The sequence below is a fragment of the Eleginops maclovinus genome, chromosome 5 (assembly GCF_036324505.1).
Source record: "Eleginops maclovinus isolate JMC-PN-2008 ecotype Puerto Natales chromosome 5, JC_Emac_rtc_rv5, whole genome shotgun sequence".
Classification (NCBI taxonomy): domain Eukaryota; kingdom Metazoa; phylum Chordata; class Actinopteri; order Perciformes; family Eleginopidae; genus Eleginops; species Eleginops maclovinus.
The window spans coordinates 25,747,165-25,764,316 of record NC_086353.1 but is presented as its reverse complement, the minus strand read 5'-3'; the positions used below and the strand labels follow the sequence as shown (position 1 = coordinate 25,764,316).

At 39.6% G+C, this 17,152-nt stretch overlaps 2 protein-coding genes across 3 annotated transcripts; one reads left to right on the top strand and one right to left on the bottom strand.

Moving 5' to 3' along the window:
- The first annotated feature begins 5,937 nt into the window (after positions 1–5,937).
- Positions 5,938–6,590, top strand: LOC134865260 (snaclec alboaggregin-D subunit beta-like). Its single transcript, XM_063884745.1, has 3 exons — positions 5,938–6,052; positions 6,199–6,292; positions 6,472–6,590. Exons 1-3 carry the CDS (start codon positions 5,975–5,977, stop codon positions 6,540–6,542), a joined length of 243 nt encoding a protein of 80 aa, XP_063740815.1. The 5' UTR covers positions 5,938–5,974; the 3' UTR covers positions 6,543–6,590.
- A 666-nt stretch (positions 6,591–7,256) lies between these two features.
- Positions 7,257–11,739, bottom strand: LOC134864927 (ladderlectin-like). Of its 2 annotated transcripts, XM_063884268.1 has the most exons (8): positions 11,631–11,738; positions 11,444–11,554; positions 10,282–10,344; positions 8,524–8,556; positions 8,300–8,391; positions 8,073–8,198; positions 7,619–7,718; positions 7,257–7,488 (listed from the first exon to the last, which is right to left on the bottom strand). In XM_063884268.1, exons 2-8 carry the CDS (start codon positions 11,505–11,507, stop codon positions 7,415–7,417), a joined length of 552 nt encoding a protein of 183 aa, XP_063740338.1. In that variant the 5' UTR covers positions 11,508–11,554; positions 11,631–11,738; the 3' UTR covers positions 7,257–7,414. The 2 variants fall into 2 exon arrangements, with proteins under 2 accessions (XP_063740338.1, XP_063740339.1); XM_063884269.1 differs by lacking the exon at positions 8,524–8,556 and having other exon boundaries at positions 11,631–11,739.
- Positions 11,740–17,152: the final 5,413 nt, after the last annotated feature.

Below are 17,152 nucleotides of genomic sequence, written 5' to 3'. Positions count from 1 at the left end.
CAGCAGTTTCCCGACCAATTCTGAAGATCTCTCACCCCGGTCCCATGTATTTAGCTGGTTCTGAGAGAATAATCAACATGCTGCATAACAAGATAAAACAGGCAAAGGACTATAACCCCTCTATCAGCAGACGCCTACAGGCAGAAGTAAGGAGACAAAACACTGAGCACCCCAAGGTCACAGGCCTGTGCTCAGCGAGGGCAGTAGAAACAGATACTGGTGCAAAGTTATGGGCCGAGGAAAATATTACCTAAACACCATATACAGACTTCTGTAAAAGCTAATAGCTAATGGTAATCTGATATTATTTATTTATTATTCTTCATCTTTATGTGTAACCATCTTTTAAACATTTTTTTTTTTAATCCTTCATTTGACCAGGAAAGCCTGATTGAGATCAAATATGTCTTCTGCAAGAGAGTCCTATCCAAGACATGAAGCAACACGGTTACAGAACATAGAACAAAAACAAGAACAGAGAACGTATCGTAGTCACAACCAGAAACGTCATCACACAAAGCATCTACGGGCAGAGTGGTCTGCTTCTCAGTCATTAAGAAGTACTTTAAATCTGTCCAGAGAGACCAGCTCCCTGAGATTCAGTTCCTGTTGCAGCTGGTTCCAAGTAAATGGGGCAGCCAACTTTTCCCCAGCTCAGTGTGGACATGGGGACAGTTAGTAAAAACCAGTTCCAAGAGCCAGGCAGATGGGTTCCTTTACTTTTCCAACATGTGGTTGTTGCACACTTACATTAAAGCAACATTCAAAAACTAAGAAAAGCACAAGCACATCACTGCACAAAGCTGCATACACTCGGCACTGTCTAATGAGTGATGTCTCTACTGCGTTTCACCTGAAGGACCCCTGAGCTGCCTCTGTGCCTGTGTGAGTTTCACTCCCATTAAATGTGACTTCACCTACTAAATATTAAAATTGGCATTGCACATGAATACATCAAAAAATAACAGCTAATAAAAAGAAAAACACAACAACATAGAAATAAAGTGCATTTGCAATACAATACAGTTTCAATACAGGCCCAAATAAGAGGTAAAAGCACCAAGAATAGCCTTAAAAATAAGGGTGTGACAATGGTTCGAGCAGATCATCCAACCCGAGCATACGAGGACCAAAGGTGCGGAATGGTTTTGAGATTTGAAATTAACCTCAATGCCCACGGTAGATGGTATCCAAAGAGCGTACGAATATACAGTAGATGATACATTCATACAAACATCACCATTAAGTGATGTCTCCTTCTGACTTCGAAAGAAAAACAGGACATGTTTCCAAAATATCAACCAAAGCACGATACTGAACGGACACATCTGTGGAAGTATCCTTTTGTTTATTCTTCTGCAGATCCATTGTAATTCCACCAGATGTTAAATTTGTTTATTCCATTGAAGGGGTTAAACAGAGGATGCGTTCCATGAAAATTAGGCTGGAAAACTTCACCATTCGGTTGACCCAATCGATTTAATTATTTACTCTTTGGTTGGAAGTGACAGATAACCAGTTCTGTTTTAATGCAACAGAACTAACGCAAGAGGTAAAGTCCACCCATCTATTGTTAACTTTCACAAGTAGAGAACTCAATGACATACAGGGAGTATAAAGATCTCAGAACCTCTTGTCTGATACCTGAAGAACCTTCACATTGACCTTAACGCTGCTTCTTCTTTATAAGTCATTTTGAGTGTAGCGTGTAGCGTTTAATTTATTTGTTTTACCTTTGCTTCTACTTCACAGACCTGCGAGCATCCACCTTCCTCCAGACGTTAAAACGGTTTCATCATGAAGATACTTCTGATCCTCTCGGTTATCCTCTGTGTCGCTCTGTCCATCAGGGCTGCGACAGGTGAGACGGATGCACTAACTTACTAACATACCGTTTCAATTACACAATTTATACATCTTGTTATGCTATAAGGGTCATGCAGTCAGATTGCTATCCCTTTAACAGAGAGAGAGGGGTGTGGCGCGTGCATGTGTGGATGGGCATGGTAGAGGAAGGGGTGAGCGAGCGTCGGTTGGTTGTGTTGGAGAAGATAAAAAGGAAGCAGCAGAAAAAGTATGTCCATGAAGTGTTTTTCCTGTAAGTTAAGAACCTGAATAAATGCCACGGCCTCCCAAGAAAAGCTAGCCTCCCTGCCTTATTTTGCAAAGTGGGTTATTGAACCTCGACCCTGGAAGACTACAGAGAGTCTTCCCCTGCTCTCCTCGACTACGGTCTGGGACAGTGACAGGAAAGTTCAACACATATATGAACCGTAACTTGTTGAAAAATAATGTCTGAGGACAGAGATAATGAAAATATGGGTCATCATGGGATGAGGGTTGGAGATCCTAAACTTAATTAGGGCAGGCTGATATGGAGAAAATCAAATATCCAAATATCTTATCCACCACTAGGGCAGTGCTGGGTAACGCGTGTGTGTGTGTGTGTGTTTTGGTGATAAACAACTCGGATGGGTCAGCCTTTCGGCAGTCACCCGTCTTAACAGAAATTGAACAATGTCTCCAATCTCTATTCGCATTTTGTTAGCATCTTCATGTAAATGACATCTTCCACGCATTTTTGTAATTATTTTCAGAGAGACAGAGATTTGGATTAAATTTGATTCATGTAGTTGAGTTGCCTCATGCTCGTGGATATTGTTAACTGTCAGTTTGGGAATTTGGGAGAAATTAGAATAGGAAAAGAAATCCATGAGACAGGTCTTTTATCTAGTATATGCTTAGAACACAAATCAGTGACTTTAAACCACCGATCTACATGACCACTCTGCCCTTCTTTCCATAGTTGTTCCGGCTGTGGATACTGCAGTAAAAGAAGAAAACAATTCCTTACTAAAATCAGGTTTTTATCCTCTTTTTATTTAAAAAAAAAGGTAAACATAATGCTAAAAATGTTGTAACTAAAAATCTGCATATTAGCATGCTAACGTTAGCATTTAGGTTAGCAATGTCTCCTCGACCTGCTAGCATGGCTGTAGTTGTTGTAACTTCTGTCAGTTTGTATCTTTATCTTCTGTCATCTTCTAAACCAGGGGTGCCCAACCTTTTTTGAACCAAGATCTACTTTTAAAGTTGATAGTGTGTCGAGATCTACCAAGCCATATCGAAAGCCATAGCGTAGCCACAATTAATTGTGCACCTATATAATAACACAATGTTCTGACACAAAGATCAAGTTTTAACAATAATAATACATTTATTGAAGTAAATGTACGTCGTGCAAAGAATAAGCACAAGTAGGCCTGGGACTGGCCCATAACAACACAACAACATACAACCCAATTAATACAATGCCTAATTTAAGTTGGAAAAGTGGTTCTCTACCTTAGTGGGACTTCTGGCACTGAGAGGAGGAAGCTAGTCTCTCATAGTCCGGACAGTAGGAGCTCAGTGCCAGCCGTAAGCAGGCCGCAAGGTGGTCATCAGTCATGGTGGATCTGTATTTTGACTTAATGATTTTCATATGTGAAAAGGCAGACTCACACAAAATGTTGATCCAATTCTTTGCAGTTTGTCTGAGGTTGAGGTACTTCTCTTTCTGCATTAGATTCCAGAATTCCCATATTGTCGAAAACCATTCTAATGAACACACATATCTGAGCCACATCCACAGCATCAGTGGATTCATCGAATTGCAGAGAAAAACACTCACATGTGTCAATATCATTCCTCAATTGCTGTTCAACATCCTCCGCCATCCCTCGCATCGCCGTGTAACAGAATTTCTTGATAGCTGCACATCCTGAATAGCAGACACAATCTCCTTTCCATTTTTAAAATCGGCAAAAAGCGCATCTGCGGCTTCCATGAACGCTTCTTTCACAATCTCACCATCCTTGAAAGATTTCTTTCCTTTTGCAAGAACACGACAGACACGATAAGGAGCTATAGTTGCAGCCTTACTCGTGGTATTGGGCCTGGTAAAAATGGACTGTGGTGTTGCTGGCTGACTTCAATTCCTTGACTTTTCGGGCGGCAGTGGTGATTTAGCTGGGAAGTTTGTATCGTAGCTCTTGTGGACCGTCTTCAAATGCCGCTCCAAATTGCCTTTCTTTGGTAAAGCCACATTTGCATTGCAGATAAGACAGATGGACTTGGCATTGGAATACACGAAACAATAATCCTCCTCCCACTCTGAATGAAAATTATAAGTTTTAGATGTTTTCGCTTCTGCCGCCATGGTAGTATCCACTCGCTCTAGTCAAGCTTCTCGCGCCCTTCCGAGTCCTTAGTTAGAACCAAGCAACCATACCCTGCGCGCGCAGATAGAAAGAAGCACGTGAGATTTTTTCTTTGATTATGCCTGATCTACTTTACTACAGCTGTACAAATCTACACACTGCTTCACGTCATCAGCAGTTCATTGTGCCTATTTAAGATGTTTTAAGTTGGAAGTTTTAATGTAAGCCTATTTTACACAACGGTAGGAGGATAGCCTACACACAACATTTTCTCGCGATCGACTGGAACTCAGCCCGCGATCGACTGGTAGACCGCGATCGACTGGTTGGGCACCCCTGTTCTAAACCATACAGATGCGTTAAATAGTGACATTTGGACACTTAAAGATAAGATAGCAGTCATTATGGTTACTATTAAATGTAAAATTGTGGCATGGTGAAAACTTAGAAGTGTATAGTATGTACTTTTTAGTCACGTTTACAGCATTTTTGGAGGGACGGCAATGTTGGCTTATCAAATTCCCATCAGCCTCAGCTATACATTGTGTTAGTTCTTTTAATGAAATGTTAGCATGATACTGTTACTTGCTAAACTACAATGGTAATTGTGGTAAAAATGCATGTTATCATTGTCAGTCTGAGCATGTTTGCATTCTAACATTAGCATGTAGGTTAGCAATGTCTTCTTGACCTGCTAGCATGGCTGTAGGTGTTAGTCTGGCTCTACTTTTGCCAGTTTGATGTTAATATATTTTACACCATACATCTTTTATCTTTTTGTAGTTGTGATTTAATGTAGCTGATTTGAAAACATCTCTAAAATCTAAAAAGAGATCTGATGAAGCTGTTGTTGTTTCAGAGGCTGAGATCAAGAAAGTTGAGGAAGAGTTTGTTCCAGAAGATTCTGTCCCTGTTCCCAGAAACGGTAATCACAAAGACTCAGGTCACTCACAATAAACTGTGTCTCAGAGTCAACTTAGAGCTAATGTACATATTTATCAGTTATACTTCTTCTAACTCTCTGTTCCACATAGTTGTAATAGTAACAAGGTTAATAAGGCGTTTAAACCAACACTCTGCACACAGGTTTAATGTTTTCTTTATCTGCCCTTCAAGATTGAGATTGTTATGGCAACATCTACAGCATGTTACAATTCAAAAAGAAAACATTATAATAAAAGTCAAGCACTTCTCTCTATATATATTTAATTTAATATGTCATATATATAAAGTCCACTAATTCATCATGTTCTAAGCACCACAGCAGTATGTGTGCATGTCAGGCTAATAACTGCTAGTTTTACTGCCCTGCTAACTGTTCTCTAAATACATGAGGTCCACACAGACTGATGCTGGTGTCAGTAGAGCAGCTGTGTGTGTGCAGCAGGCTGTACAGAGTGTGTTTCATTCAGTGAAAGCTCTCTCTTCTGTGTGTCTGCAGCTCGCTTTAACTTCTGTCCTGATGGTTGGTACTGCCATAACTCTCGCTGCTTCACAGTCGTCAATACTGCCACCGACTGGTACACTGCTGAGGTAACACTACTGCAACACTTCCACAGTGTTATCGACAGCAGGCAGACAGTGAGCTTGTATGGGGTTAAAAAGTGTAGCTGTTTCTGTCATCTGATTCACTTTAGTATTAATTCAGTTAGTTAACACAGTGTCCCATCAGTCAATGAAAGGATGACTTTTTCCTATTGATTCCATTTGGTATAAGTCTATGATGGCATGAAATCGCACAGCTGTTTAATTGTATACCCTCAAAGACCCCTATGTGTCCCTTCTGTCCCACAGGAGCACTGTACCAGCCTGGTCTGGGAAACGCATGGCTAGGAGGCTTCTACCTGCAGGTCTGCATTTAGATAGAAATACCAGCAGCTAGTCCACTTCAGGCCCAGGACCCAGGACCTGGTCCAGAGGGGGTCCTGAGATTACACCAGAGCAAATAAAGAGACTGCGACATCACTTCCTTACAGCTATGTTCTTTGTGTTTCAGAGCCGCTGGATATGGATTGATGGTCTGGGCTTCTACTACGAAAACTGGTACTACATTTACTACGACTACGCCTGCCTCTACTTAAACACCGACTGTAAGTACACCTGTTTGATCTTGCTGCTTACATACAGTAGCTGAAGTTTTACCTACATTTTTCGTTTAAAAAGGAAAATGCTGTTATATATTTTTTTTTAAAACCTCATAGTGTATTTTTACTTCAAAGGTGGATTTAGTGTCAATGTTATTTCCCCCCTGTTGTATATCACATTTCAGATGGTTGGATGAACACAGACTGCACCTCTACTCTGGGCTTCATCTGCTCCAAGAATCCTTTCAGCTGTTAACATACAGGCTGAACATCTGGGCTCTATTCCTCTGTTTAAAGCCAACCCATGTCTTACTGAATTTATCATTTTGTATTCTTCACTGTTCCTTAATAAAGACTTGTAAGAATGGGATTTGGTGTGATCTTTCTTTTAGAGCTTGGTTTAAATGTGTTTGTTGAAGTCCAGCTTCAAATCATGTCCAATAAAACATAGTAGTGCTTTGAAAGATACAATACAAATGTTAAAAAAAACTAATATTTCATTGTTTGCTCGGAGCCACTGGCTGTTAGAATTAGACAAGGAGTTAAAAGCTTTTCAGACTCATCCCCTGCACTGCAGTCCCTGTAGCAGCTACATCACCTGGATAGTCTGGGCATGATGTAGTCATGGCCATACCAACCAATTTCGAGATGTATATAGGCTATATGTATATATTTATAAATATATACTCTATGTAGATATATTTTCCTTCTGTCCTGGGTTGGCACATTGTCTGAATTATGTCATCATAGTGTTAGAATATTGCCTGATTTACATTATAATTCAGTTAGAATATTGTCAGACATTTAGCAGCTATCCCCACGTTGAACCCTCTTTATTTTACCCTATAAGCAGCTGTCAGTCAGTGTGTGTGTGTGTGTGTTTGCGTGTGTGTCGCCTAGATAATTATTATTATCTAGGCTGAGTAATAAACCACTACTTGTACTTCTAATAATAACTATTACATTCAAATGAATATTTATTACTCATTTTTATTGTTTAAGAAAAGATACAGCCTTTTACAATGATAATACAAACAACAACAACCTCTACATTGTGTAATATCTTGACAGTGACATGATTTTATTTTGAATAACCAACATCCGCTCCAGTGTCTGCTGCGGTGATGACTAACAGTTTGGCTTCACCTGGCAAACAAAGGGGAAGCTCATGCTGCAGCCATGGTTGGACCAGCCTCTGGACCCTGAAGAAAAAGAAATCAGCATCATCAGCAACAAAGTAAAGTAGAAACAGGCCTGATGGTCCTGTGTCTTGTTTTTTTTTTTTTTTCCATCATGACCCGTAAATGACAGTGTGTGTTTTTCTATCGTCACCTTGAGAGTCGACCTGCAGGCACTGGTAATGGTCAGTAGAGCTCAATGTTTCCCAGTGATGGAAGTTAAACTCTGAGCCATCCTCCCACCTCCAGTCACCCTAGCAAACACAGTCAGTGTGTGTTCAGTGTCTACATGTACACCGTAGTTTAAAGCAAATGTGTGTGACCTTAACGCACACGACTCCAAGAACTCAAAAAAAGAACTGCATCGATTTTCACTAAAATAGTTTAACTTTACTACAAACAATGTGAATTATTTAAAATATGATCAATACAATCATAGTATATTCAATTTAAAAAAACGTATACTAAACCAAATTCTTCAGTGGTGTACCAAATTACTTTAAATTAAAGTTGAGTACAACATTACATATATTTTTCAATCTATTTTTAAGTAATTTCAAGTCAGATGTAGTTTTTTGGGGTGTAACATTCTTTTACTGTTAACAAACCTCGAAGAAGTAACCTCCAATCCATGCAAAAGTGTGCCCCCCCGTGTTGACTACACGCTGGAGGAAGTTGTACTCCCAGATGTTGTGCGCGGAGGCCAGACTGCCACCGTAACCAGCACAGAAGCTCTGCAGGAGGAGACCATTTTTAATTCATTTATTTTCCTATTATATTTGACTGTTGCAGCTCTAATAAAGAGCTTCACACTTATTATTTCACTTCGCATTACCTCTGCATTTCTCCAGGTGTCAACATTGTTGGATAAGTAGTAGCAGTTACCACGGAAACTAAGCCAGCCATCAAGACAGAAAGAAAAACGAGCTGGAACGATGAAAAAAAGATAAATGTTTTTAAACATATTTTACCCTGTGATTATTTTAGGGGATTGATCAGGAATCTCAGGAAAAGAAGATCTCTTCAGAATCAGACACGACTGTCGGGAGATTATTTTACCTTGAGGTAGAACAGCCGTGTCAGCATTCATCCCTGTCAAACCAAGCAACGTAAAGTCTGTCAGGTTCACTTAGGTGTTCTTTTTGTCAGCTGTGTTGAACGCTGCTGCTCGAGTCCTCACTAACACTAAGAGAGTGGATCACATCAGTCCAGTTCTGAAGTCTTTACACTGAGAGAGTGGATCACATCAGTCCAGTTCTGAAGTCTTTACACTGAGGGAGTGGATCACATCAGTCCAGTTCTGAGGTCTTTACACTGAGAGAGTGGATCACATCAGTCCAGTTCTGAAGTCTTTACACTGGCTTCCTGTCTGTCAGAGAACTGATTTCATAGTTCTGCTGCTGGTTTATAAAGCATTGAATGGTTTAGGCCCAAAATACATTTATGATCTCCTGCTACATTATGAACCATCCAGAACTCTCAGGTCATCTGGGACGGGTCAGTTTTCTGTCCCCAGAATTAGAACTAAACATGGAGAAGCAGCGTTCAGTTATTATGCTCCAAATATCTGGAACAAACTCCCAGAACCCTGCAGGTCCTCTGCAACTCTTACTACTTTTACATCCAGGCTGGAAACATTTCTTTTTGCCGCTGCTTTGAATTGAACTGTTCTGATCTAACAATGCACTGTGACTTTTATTCTGCACTGTGACTTTTATTCATGTATTTTATACCTGTTGTGTTTATTTCATTATCTTTGCTCTTAAATGACTGTTTTTAAATGCCTTTTTATAATGTGTTTCAGCTGCACTATTTTTAAATGCTCTTAATGTCTTTCATGTTTGTAAAGCACTTTGAATCGCCTTGTGTTGAAAGGTGCTATATAAATAAACTTGCCCTTGTCACATTACAATGACGTTTAGACAAAGTTCGGTAAAAAGTTAAACTTACGTAAATGTCAAGAGGTAAGTGTGTTTCATTTTTCTATCAGTTTATTGGACAGTTTGAAAGTATTCCTGAACATGGCATCATTAACGAAACGTCGTTGAAATTACAGTTGATAAAGAGCAGCAGACTGCTTATCAGACATATTAGTTATGGTGTTGCCCAGTCGTTTATGTAGGTCAAAAGGACACCTAGTGGGCAAAAGTGGTAATTACAATGCTTTGAGTTCTATCTGTCTTTCAGTGTTGCCGTAATTATGCAGAAGTCTCGCATTCAGACGTTTCTATTTCTCATTGTTGTCTAGGAAAACATATGCCTATACGTATGTTCATGCTCTGTTATTTCAGTGTTGTTTATAAAGAGTTTGTGTGAGGGGCACATTGATAAATAATGGAAATACTGCTGTAAATTCATAGTTACATTTATGTATGCTAACCGCTAGCGTGTCAATGTAATTTCCCATAGCATAGGTTAGCATGAAGTTAATGTGTTTATTATGTAGTTGTTAGCAGTTATCACACGTGGGAAGTGTGATGATTTGTTTGCATGAAACTAATGTACATTTTCTTGTGTGTTCAGTTTTACAGTGCTTTCTGCTTAAAACTTTAACGGAAGTCCTGAAGCAGAGTTTTTTTTGGGAAGCTGTTATCTTCCTGCCCAGCTACGGTAGCAGGGGCAGATTAGTTGTAAAAATGCAGACTGAATTAGGTAATTATGTACTGTAAAATGTTGATATTCAGTTTACTGATTCACAGGAATAATTCAAAAACACATTTAAAACAGCTGATGTGATGATATAATATGTTTCATGTTACAAAAAGTTGGTCTGTAAACTGACTGATGAACTTAAGTTAAAAAAAAAAGTTGAAAAACCTGATTTTAGTGAAGAATTGTTTTCCTCTTTTACTGCAGCAGCATCAGCATCAGCGGTAACAACTGAGGGAAAGTAAAGAGGTCATGTAGATCAGTGGTTTACAGGTACAAAGGTACTTTCTAAGCGAGAACTCCTGAGAACAGGACCAGAGACGTATCAGGGATGTCAAACGACTATTCTAATTTCTCCCAAATTCCAATACTGATGTCAATCAACAATATCTGTGACACCGTTTCCACTCAATATTATCCCAGGACAATCAGGACTTAACTACATGCAGTGATATAAAGTAACTAAGTAGATTTTCTCCAGTACTATGCTGAAGTACAATTTTGTGGTACTTGTTCTTAGTTGAGTAGTTCAATTTTTAACTACTTTGTACTTCTACTCCACTACAATTCAGAGGTTAATCATGTACTTTTACTCCACTACATTTATTTAACCCCTTTAGTTACTTTACAGATTTGGATTAATGATGGTAAATATAATCAGCCCTTAAATCAGACTTTAGTTCACCTGCAGTAAATCCAGCAGCTACCCTGCAGTATACAGAGCCATTCAAACTAGCTGCACCTTTACCAGCTCTGAGAACACTTTAATGATCAATAATTATAAAACATATAGGAGATATTATTCTGAAATGGACCAATCAAACAATGACTACTTTTACTGTCGCTACTTTAAGTACATTTAGATGAGAGTACTTTCTACTTTCACTGGAGGAACATTTAGAATGCAGGACTTTTACTGTGACAGAGTATTCCTACACTCTGGTATTTCTACTTTCACTCAAGTAGTAACAGACACTTCTTTGATTTGCCTTTACTCAGTTAGTAAATATATCCACAATACAAGTGATGAATTATTACTCAATGCATTGTGTTAATATTTTTGTAAAAGCCAACAATCAACCCTACAACATAGTCACAAAAAGGTGATCAAAGGCATTGGTATAAAACAATTGGGATATATAACCTTCTCGATATCAACCAGACCTAATTAAGACTATGAGCAAATCTAAAATTAGTTGACCAAATATGTTCCCAGTCCCCATCCCATTACCTTTATTTTAAAGATCTCTCTCCTTAGACATACATTTTCAATATATAATATACCTTTCACAATTGTATAAATTGTACAAGTAGTGCATCACAGTCTCACCTGCCGCAGCCCTGATGGACAGAGTGACACAGAGGATGACCGAGAGGATCAGAAGAATCTTCATGATGAAACCGTATGGTGACGTCTGGAGGAAGGTGAATGCTCACAGGTCTGAAAGGGTAAAGCATGGAAAAGGTAAGAAAATAAACTAACAGAGAAAAAGCAACACTGAAGTAAAGTGACTTACAGAGAGAAGCAGCATCCAGGTAAATGTGAAGGTTCTTCAGGTATCAGACAGGAGGCTCTGGTATCTTTATACACACTGTCAGTCACTGAGTCATCTACTTTTTGTGAAGGTGAACAATAAAACATGTGGACTTTACCTCTTGCGTTAGTTTTGTTGCAGGAAGACAGCAATGTTTATCCATCACTTCCCATCAAAGAGGGTGAAAAATAAAATTGAGTGTTGAAATTGCTTACCTTTCATGGAAAGCGTACATATCCTCTGTTTAACCCTTTCACCAGAATAAAGAAATCTCAAATCTTGTGGAATAACAATGGATCTGCAAAAGAATTGACCAAGAGATACTTCCATTGACTTCATTGGCTTGCTCCGATGACTTGTTTTTACTGACTAAGTCCACACTGAGCTGGGGAAAAGGGTATTCAGTTTGATGCTTCTTCTTGACTGAGAATTGGACAAAACTCTGCCTGTATGCTGTTTATGAGGTTATTTCTGATTGTGACCATAAACAGTATGTTCTTTGCAAGGCCACCTCTCCCTATACGCAGAACACGCAAAGTGCGTATGGCCTCATATTGCGCTGGGGGCCTCATCTTATGCGCAAATGCGTCGCAATTATGCGGCCCACAGTTTCCCCGCCATAAGGCCCAAGGTCCGAGGTCCGAGGTCCGAGGTTCCCCCCATACTACAGTTCATAATGCTCAGTTTTTATACCTTTTGCAATATTGCCAATCAGGTTCACCTTGGGGTGCGATTGGGAGTTTTGTGTACGAAAACACAATAAAGTGGACTTTGACTTTTGACTTTGAACTGGGGGGGCAATAATAACATTTCATGTAGGGCCCCAATTTGGCCAGAGGCAGCACTGGTATTGTGTTCTTGTTTTTTATGTGTTTTTTGTGACCATGCTGCTGCCTATCTGGGAGTTTTTTAATCTCAATGAGACGTACCTGGTTATATAAAGGTTAAATAAATACATTTAATAAACATGTATCACACAAACATGAAAAATCTAATTAGCATTAGCTATTAGCTTTTACTAAAGTCTGTGTATGGCTCTGTCAGTGACTTTAATACAGCAGTCAGGATAACACAAAGGTTTAAACACCTGAATTACTGGTAAAAAAATAAGCTTTGTGAAACACCATTCCATGTATTTCTTCCATTCCCATTTGCATTAACTGACAGACATAAAAATAACAAGAATACTGTTAAAGAGGGAAACATTTAGGAATGAAAATATTTTGTTTGAATAAGACTGATTAAATTGTTAGTGAAGTTACGTTAGGTGAGGCTGATTCATACAAAGAAACAGTTAAGTAAATCTGCATGAGCTTCAGCAAAGAATTCATTGATGCTTCCTTCTCGAAAATCCGATACAGTTATTGTGCCAACTTCAGGGTGTAGTTAAAAGCTGTAATGAGGCTGACTTAGACAAGGAAACAGGCAGAATATAACTTTACAGGAAAGAATTGAGACTTCCTTATGGAAAATAAGAAACAGTTCCTACACCATCTCCCCTGTAATGTTTACTGTTCCATCTTCAGAGTGTTGGTGTAATGAGGCTGACTCAGTTAAGGAAATAGCAATGAAAAAGTTTCCCTGAACTTCATCAGTAGAATTGCCTTCTGGGAAATGAGATACTGTTGCCCAACCCTAAATAAAAAACATTTATTTGTGAACAATTAAAAATACCTGCAATAGCAATGATTTGCCTGCTTAGAGGAACTGGAAATAAGTCTTAAACACATCATTTTAAAAAAGTATCAATATCGATATCGATCCTTGTCATCCTTTACATTCCTGATGAGTACTGTATGTGTCCCTGATTTTCTTAACCTTTCCATCTGAATTGGGGAGTGTATTTATATGTAATATTAAATAACGACAAAAAAAAAAAAAAAGGCCAGAACATAAAAGTGAATGGTGCCACATTCGACTAATTATTTCAACGGGTTCTTAAGTTAAAATATTGGTTTTTCTTACTCATGTCATACACCTATGATGCACATTTTCCATGCATTTAATATTAAAAAACATAACGAAATGCTGTTGTTTTTTCTGGAGAAAGCAAATATGTTGTCCCGGTTTTGGACCAGCAGTGATATAGTAGAAACAAAATGAACAATAACCTGGACCTCTATGGATTTCTTTCTCCCAATAAACAAGCTCTGTGACTGTTACACACACACAGTTCAGAAACCTGAGTTTATTCTAGCAGGTTGTAATGTCATCTCATTTTCACACGTAATAGATCAGGTTTCATTTAAAAAATAAATTCCGACCTACACTCATACTGTTCTGCTGCATTTGGGTCACATTACGTGAATAAGAATGATAAATAACTTTAAAGATTTTAACCCATAATAAATCTTACTATTCATACACAGCTGTCGGGGGCTTAAGTCTCATGGTGCATTCACACCGGACGCCATGTGACAATTCACTCCACTCGTTTGTGCGAGGCAGTGCCGCTGCTAGCCATTTTGGTGCCCTAAGCATAATTCCTTCATGATGCCCTCCCCCCCCCCCCCCCAATAAAAAACATTATGAGTTGTGATGAGTGAGTGGGGAGGGGAGGGGGGGAGGGGAGAGGGGGGCACCATCGGTACCTTTGAGTAGTATGCCTAAAAAGTGCCTCATATTTCTATAGTCCTACTGAAATAATTTCGGCCTTATAATTATTATGACGATTTTTCATTAGGCTATTTTTGGTGGTGCCCCCTCGACACTTGGTGCCCTACGCACAGCGCGTAATGCGCGTTATGGGAGCGGCGGCACTGGTGCGAGGATCCACAGTACTGCCTCCCTGTTGGTTTCTGTGTTTGTCTGTCTGTTTGTCTATGTCTCCCTGGCTGCGTGTTCTACCTACTTTTGGATTACCGCCTCTACACCTCCTCAGCTGCAGCTCATCCCACTGATTGCCTCTACTCACCGCACCTGTATAAAATCCCAATTCTCATCTACAGTCTTCGCCAGTTTGTCGTTAAACCTGCAGCGGTAAAAACGTCCAGGCCTACTTTGCCACAGTTTTCCTGCTGCAGGGACAGCAGAGGACAATGTCTAACACTTCTGCGCTTGGGCCCCTAACAGTTACTAAAAGTTATTCATTTATTCAGCTGCATAGACAGTCTGTGGTTTTTATATTTCATACTTTTGTCCTGTAAGACAGTCAGCGATTCTCAACGCTGATTGGCTCTGTGACGCCGCCTTGCAAATTTGATGCTTGAGTTCCGCGCCTACACAGCTTTACGTTACTACTTACGTAACAGTGACAGGCGAAAAAATGTGTCTGAAAAAAACTGTGTGCGGCTAATGATACTGGCAAACTCATAGTTTAAAAAAATCACTGGAAAATATCCGATAATTTATCCGCATAAGAGCTGGAAGACAACAACCCAGTCTCCACTATATGATATGTTCCTGGCTTAGGCCTACTTACACACTTTGCATTCTCTCAAAAGTTTCTCACACACTATATATCCTTGTTAAGTGGTGTTTGTTAAGTCCCTTATCTTTTGTTGGGCTTGATTCCAGTCTCTGAAGCCTTTTAACTGTTTACAAGGGTCTGTATTGGTACCATGTAGCGGCAAAAGTGTTTTTTTTTCCCCCTGAGAGCCAAGCTGGAAAACAATTCAGGAGTAGGCTAGCTGTTTTGGTTCATCCACTCCTAGGTCATCTTGAATTACACAGCTTAAATCTCCAAAATGAAGGCTGAAGGGCAGCTTACATATCCAAACTTCTGCCCGGCTCTGTGTTGTTGGAGGACAGGGGAGAGGAGATAGTGGGAGGCAGGGTGCTAGCCTCGCTTGTGCCTGCCCCGCTTGCTAGCTCTGTGGTAGCATCAAAGCTTGTTCCTGTTTCATGACTGTCATCTAAAAAACTGCTAGTAGTAGCTAATTTCTTGTAATGTGACTGCATTTTCTGTCCAAGTGGCTTTCTTCATTTTGAAACATTTTTTTTGCTGATAAACTACCTTTGTAATGTCCATCTCATATATGAGTGCTAAAAGCTAGACATTGGCTGGCAATCTGCTGCACCGCATAAGGGCAGCATAATACTGATTACATCTCATTAAAACAATTTTCTAATTATAGTAGTTGTTATCAAATACCATTTCTGTTTGAGTGCGATAAAATCCTCAATATTATGTGGTTGGGTTTGAAGCCTCAGAAAGAGGCAGGTGCTATATACGGTGGTACATATTATAGACATTTTGGTATACAAAATATACTCTTACCTTTAACATGGCTCGTCCAAATTTAACTTGCAAAATAAGCAGTAACACACAACTATAGTGGCCGTTTTAATAATGTCCAAAGTTCCTAGGCCACATAGTTTGCAATGTATCTTGGTTCTGACTCGTGTTCCAATTAATTCCAAACCTTTGGTGAAGACAAAATGTAGTCACGGGAAGCAGGTAAAACTTGAACGACGGTTTATTCAAAATAAGTACAACGTTACGTGATTTTCATCCACATTACAATTTGTCTGGTCCAATACCGACTTGAAGTTTTGATATAACACGAATGGCAAGCCGTTTGAGTATGTATTCCATATCCTTGATATCAGATGGCAGTTGCCTACACTAGTTGGCTCTTTGACAGAACTTGTTAGATATTTCCCTGGGCGCTGCACAATAGCTGCCCACTGCTCCTAGCACTAGGATGGGTTAAATGCAGAGGACAAATTTCACTGTGTGTGCTCTGCTGTGTGCATGTACAGTGGGGCAAAAAAGTATTTAGTCAGCCACCAATTGTGCAAGTTCTCCCATTTAAAAAGATGAGAGAGGCCTGTAATTTTTTATCATAGGTATACCTCAACTATGAGAGACAGAATGAGAAAAAAAATCCAGGAAATCACATTGTAGGATTTTTAAAGAATTTATTTCAAACGATTGTGGAAAATAAGTATTTGGTCAATAACAAAAGTTCATCTCAATACTTTGTTATATACCCTTTGTTGGCAATGACAGAGGTCAAACGTTTTCTGTAAGTCTTCACAAGGTTTCCACACACTGTTGCTGGTATTTTGGCCCATTCCTCCATGCAGATCTCCTCTAAAGCAGTGATGTTTTGGGGCTGTCGCTGGGCAACACGGACTTTCAACTCCCTCCAAAGATTTTCTATGGGGGTTGAGATCTGGAGACTGGCTAGGCCACTCCAGGACCTTGAAATGCTTCTTACGAAGCCACTCCTTCGTTGCCCTGGCGGTGTGTTTGGGATCATTGTCATGCTGAAAGACCCAGCCACGCTTCATCTTCAGTGCCCTTGCTGATGGAAGGAGGTTTTACTCAAAATCTCACGATACATGGCCCCATTCATTCTTTCCTTTACACGGATCAGTCGTCCTGGTCCCTTTGCAGAAAAACAGCCCCAAAGGCATGATGTTTCCACCCCCATGCTTCACAGTAGGTATGGTGTTCTTTGGATGCAACTCTGCATTCTTTCTCCTCCAAACACGACGAGTTGAGTTTTTACCAAAAAGTTCTATTTTGGTTTCATCTGACCATATGACATTCTCCG

Bases quoted from the DNA above. Each gene is read 5' to 3' on its own strand.
- LOC134865260 (XM_063884745.1), top strand. From the start codon at position 5,975: ATGTGTCCCTTCTGTCCCACAGGAGCACTGTACCAGCCTGGTCTGGGA. The intron at 6,053-6,198 runs GTCTGCATTTAG...TTTGTGTTTCAG, and splicing joins TAGGAGGCTTCTACCTGCAG to AGCCGCTGGATATGGATTGA. The intron at 6,293-6,471 runs GTAAGTACACCT...ATCACATTTCAG, and splicing joins CCTCTACTTAAACACCGACT to ATGGTTGGATGAACACAGAC.
- LOC134864927 (XM_063884268.1), bottom strand. From the start codon at position 11,507: ATGAAGATTCTTCTGATCCTCTCGGTCATCCTCTGTGTCACTCTGTCC. The intron at 8,557-10,281 runs GTTTTTCAACTT...TTGGTTTGACAG, and splicing joins CAATTCTTCACTAAAATCAG to GGATGAATGCTGACACGGCT. The intron at 8,392-8,523 runs GTAAAATAATCT...TCATCGTTCCAG, and splicing joins CACGGCTGTTCTACCTCAAG to CTCGTTTTTCTTTCTGTCTT.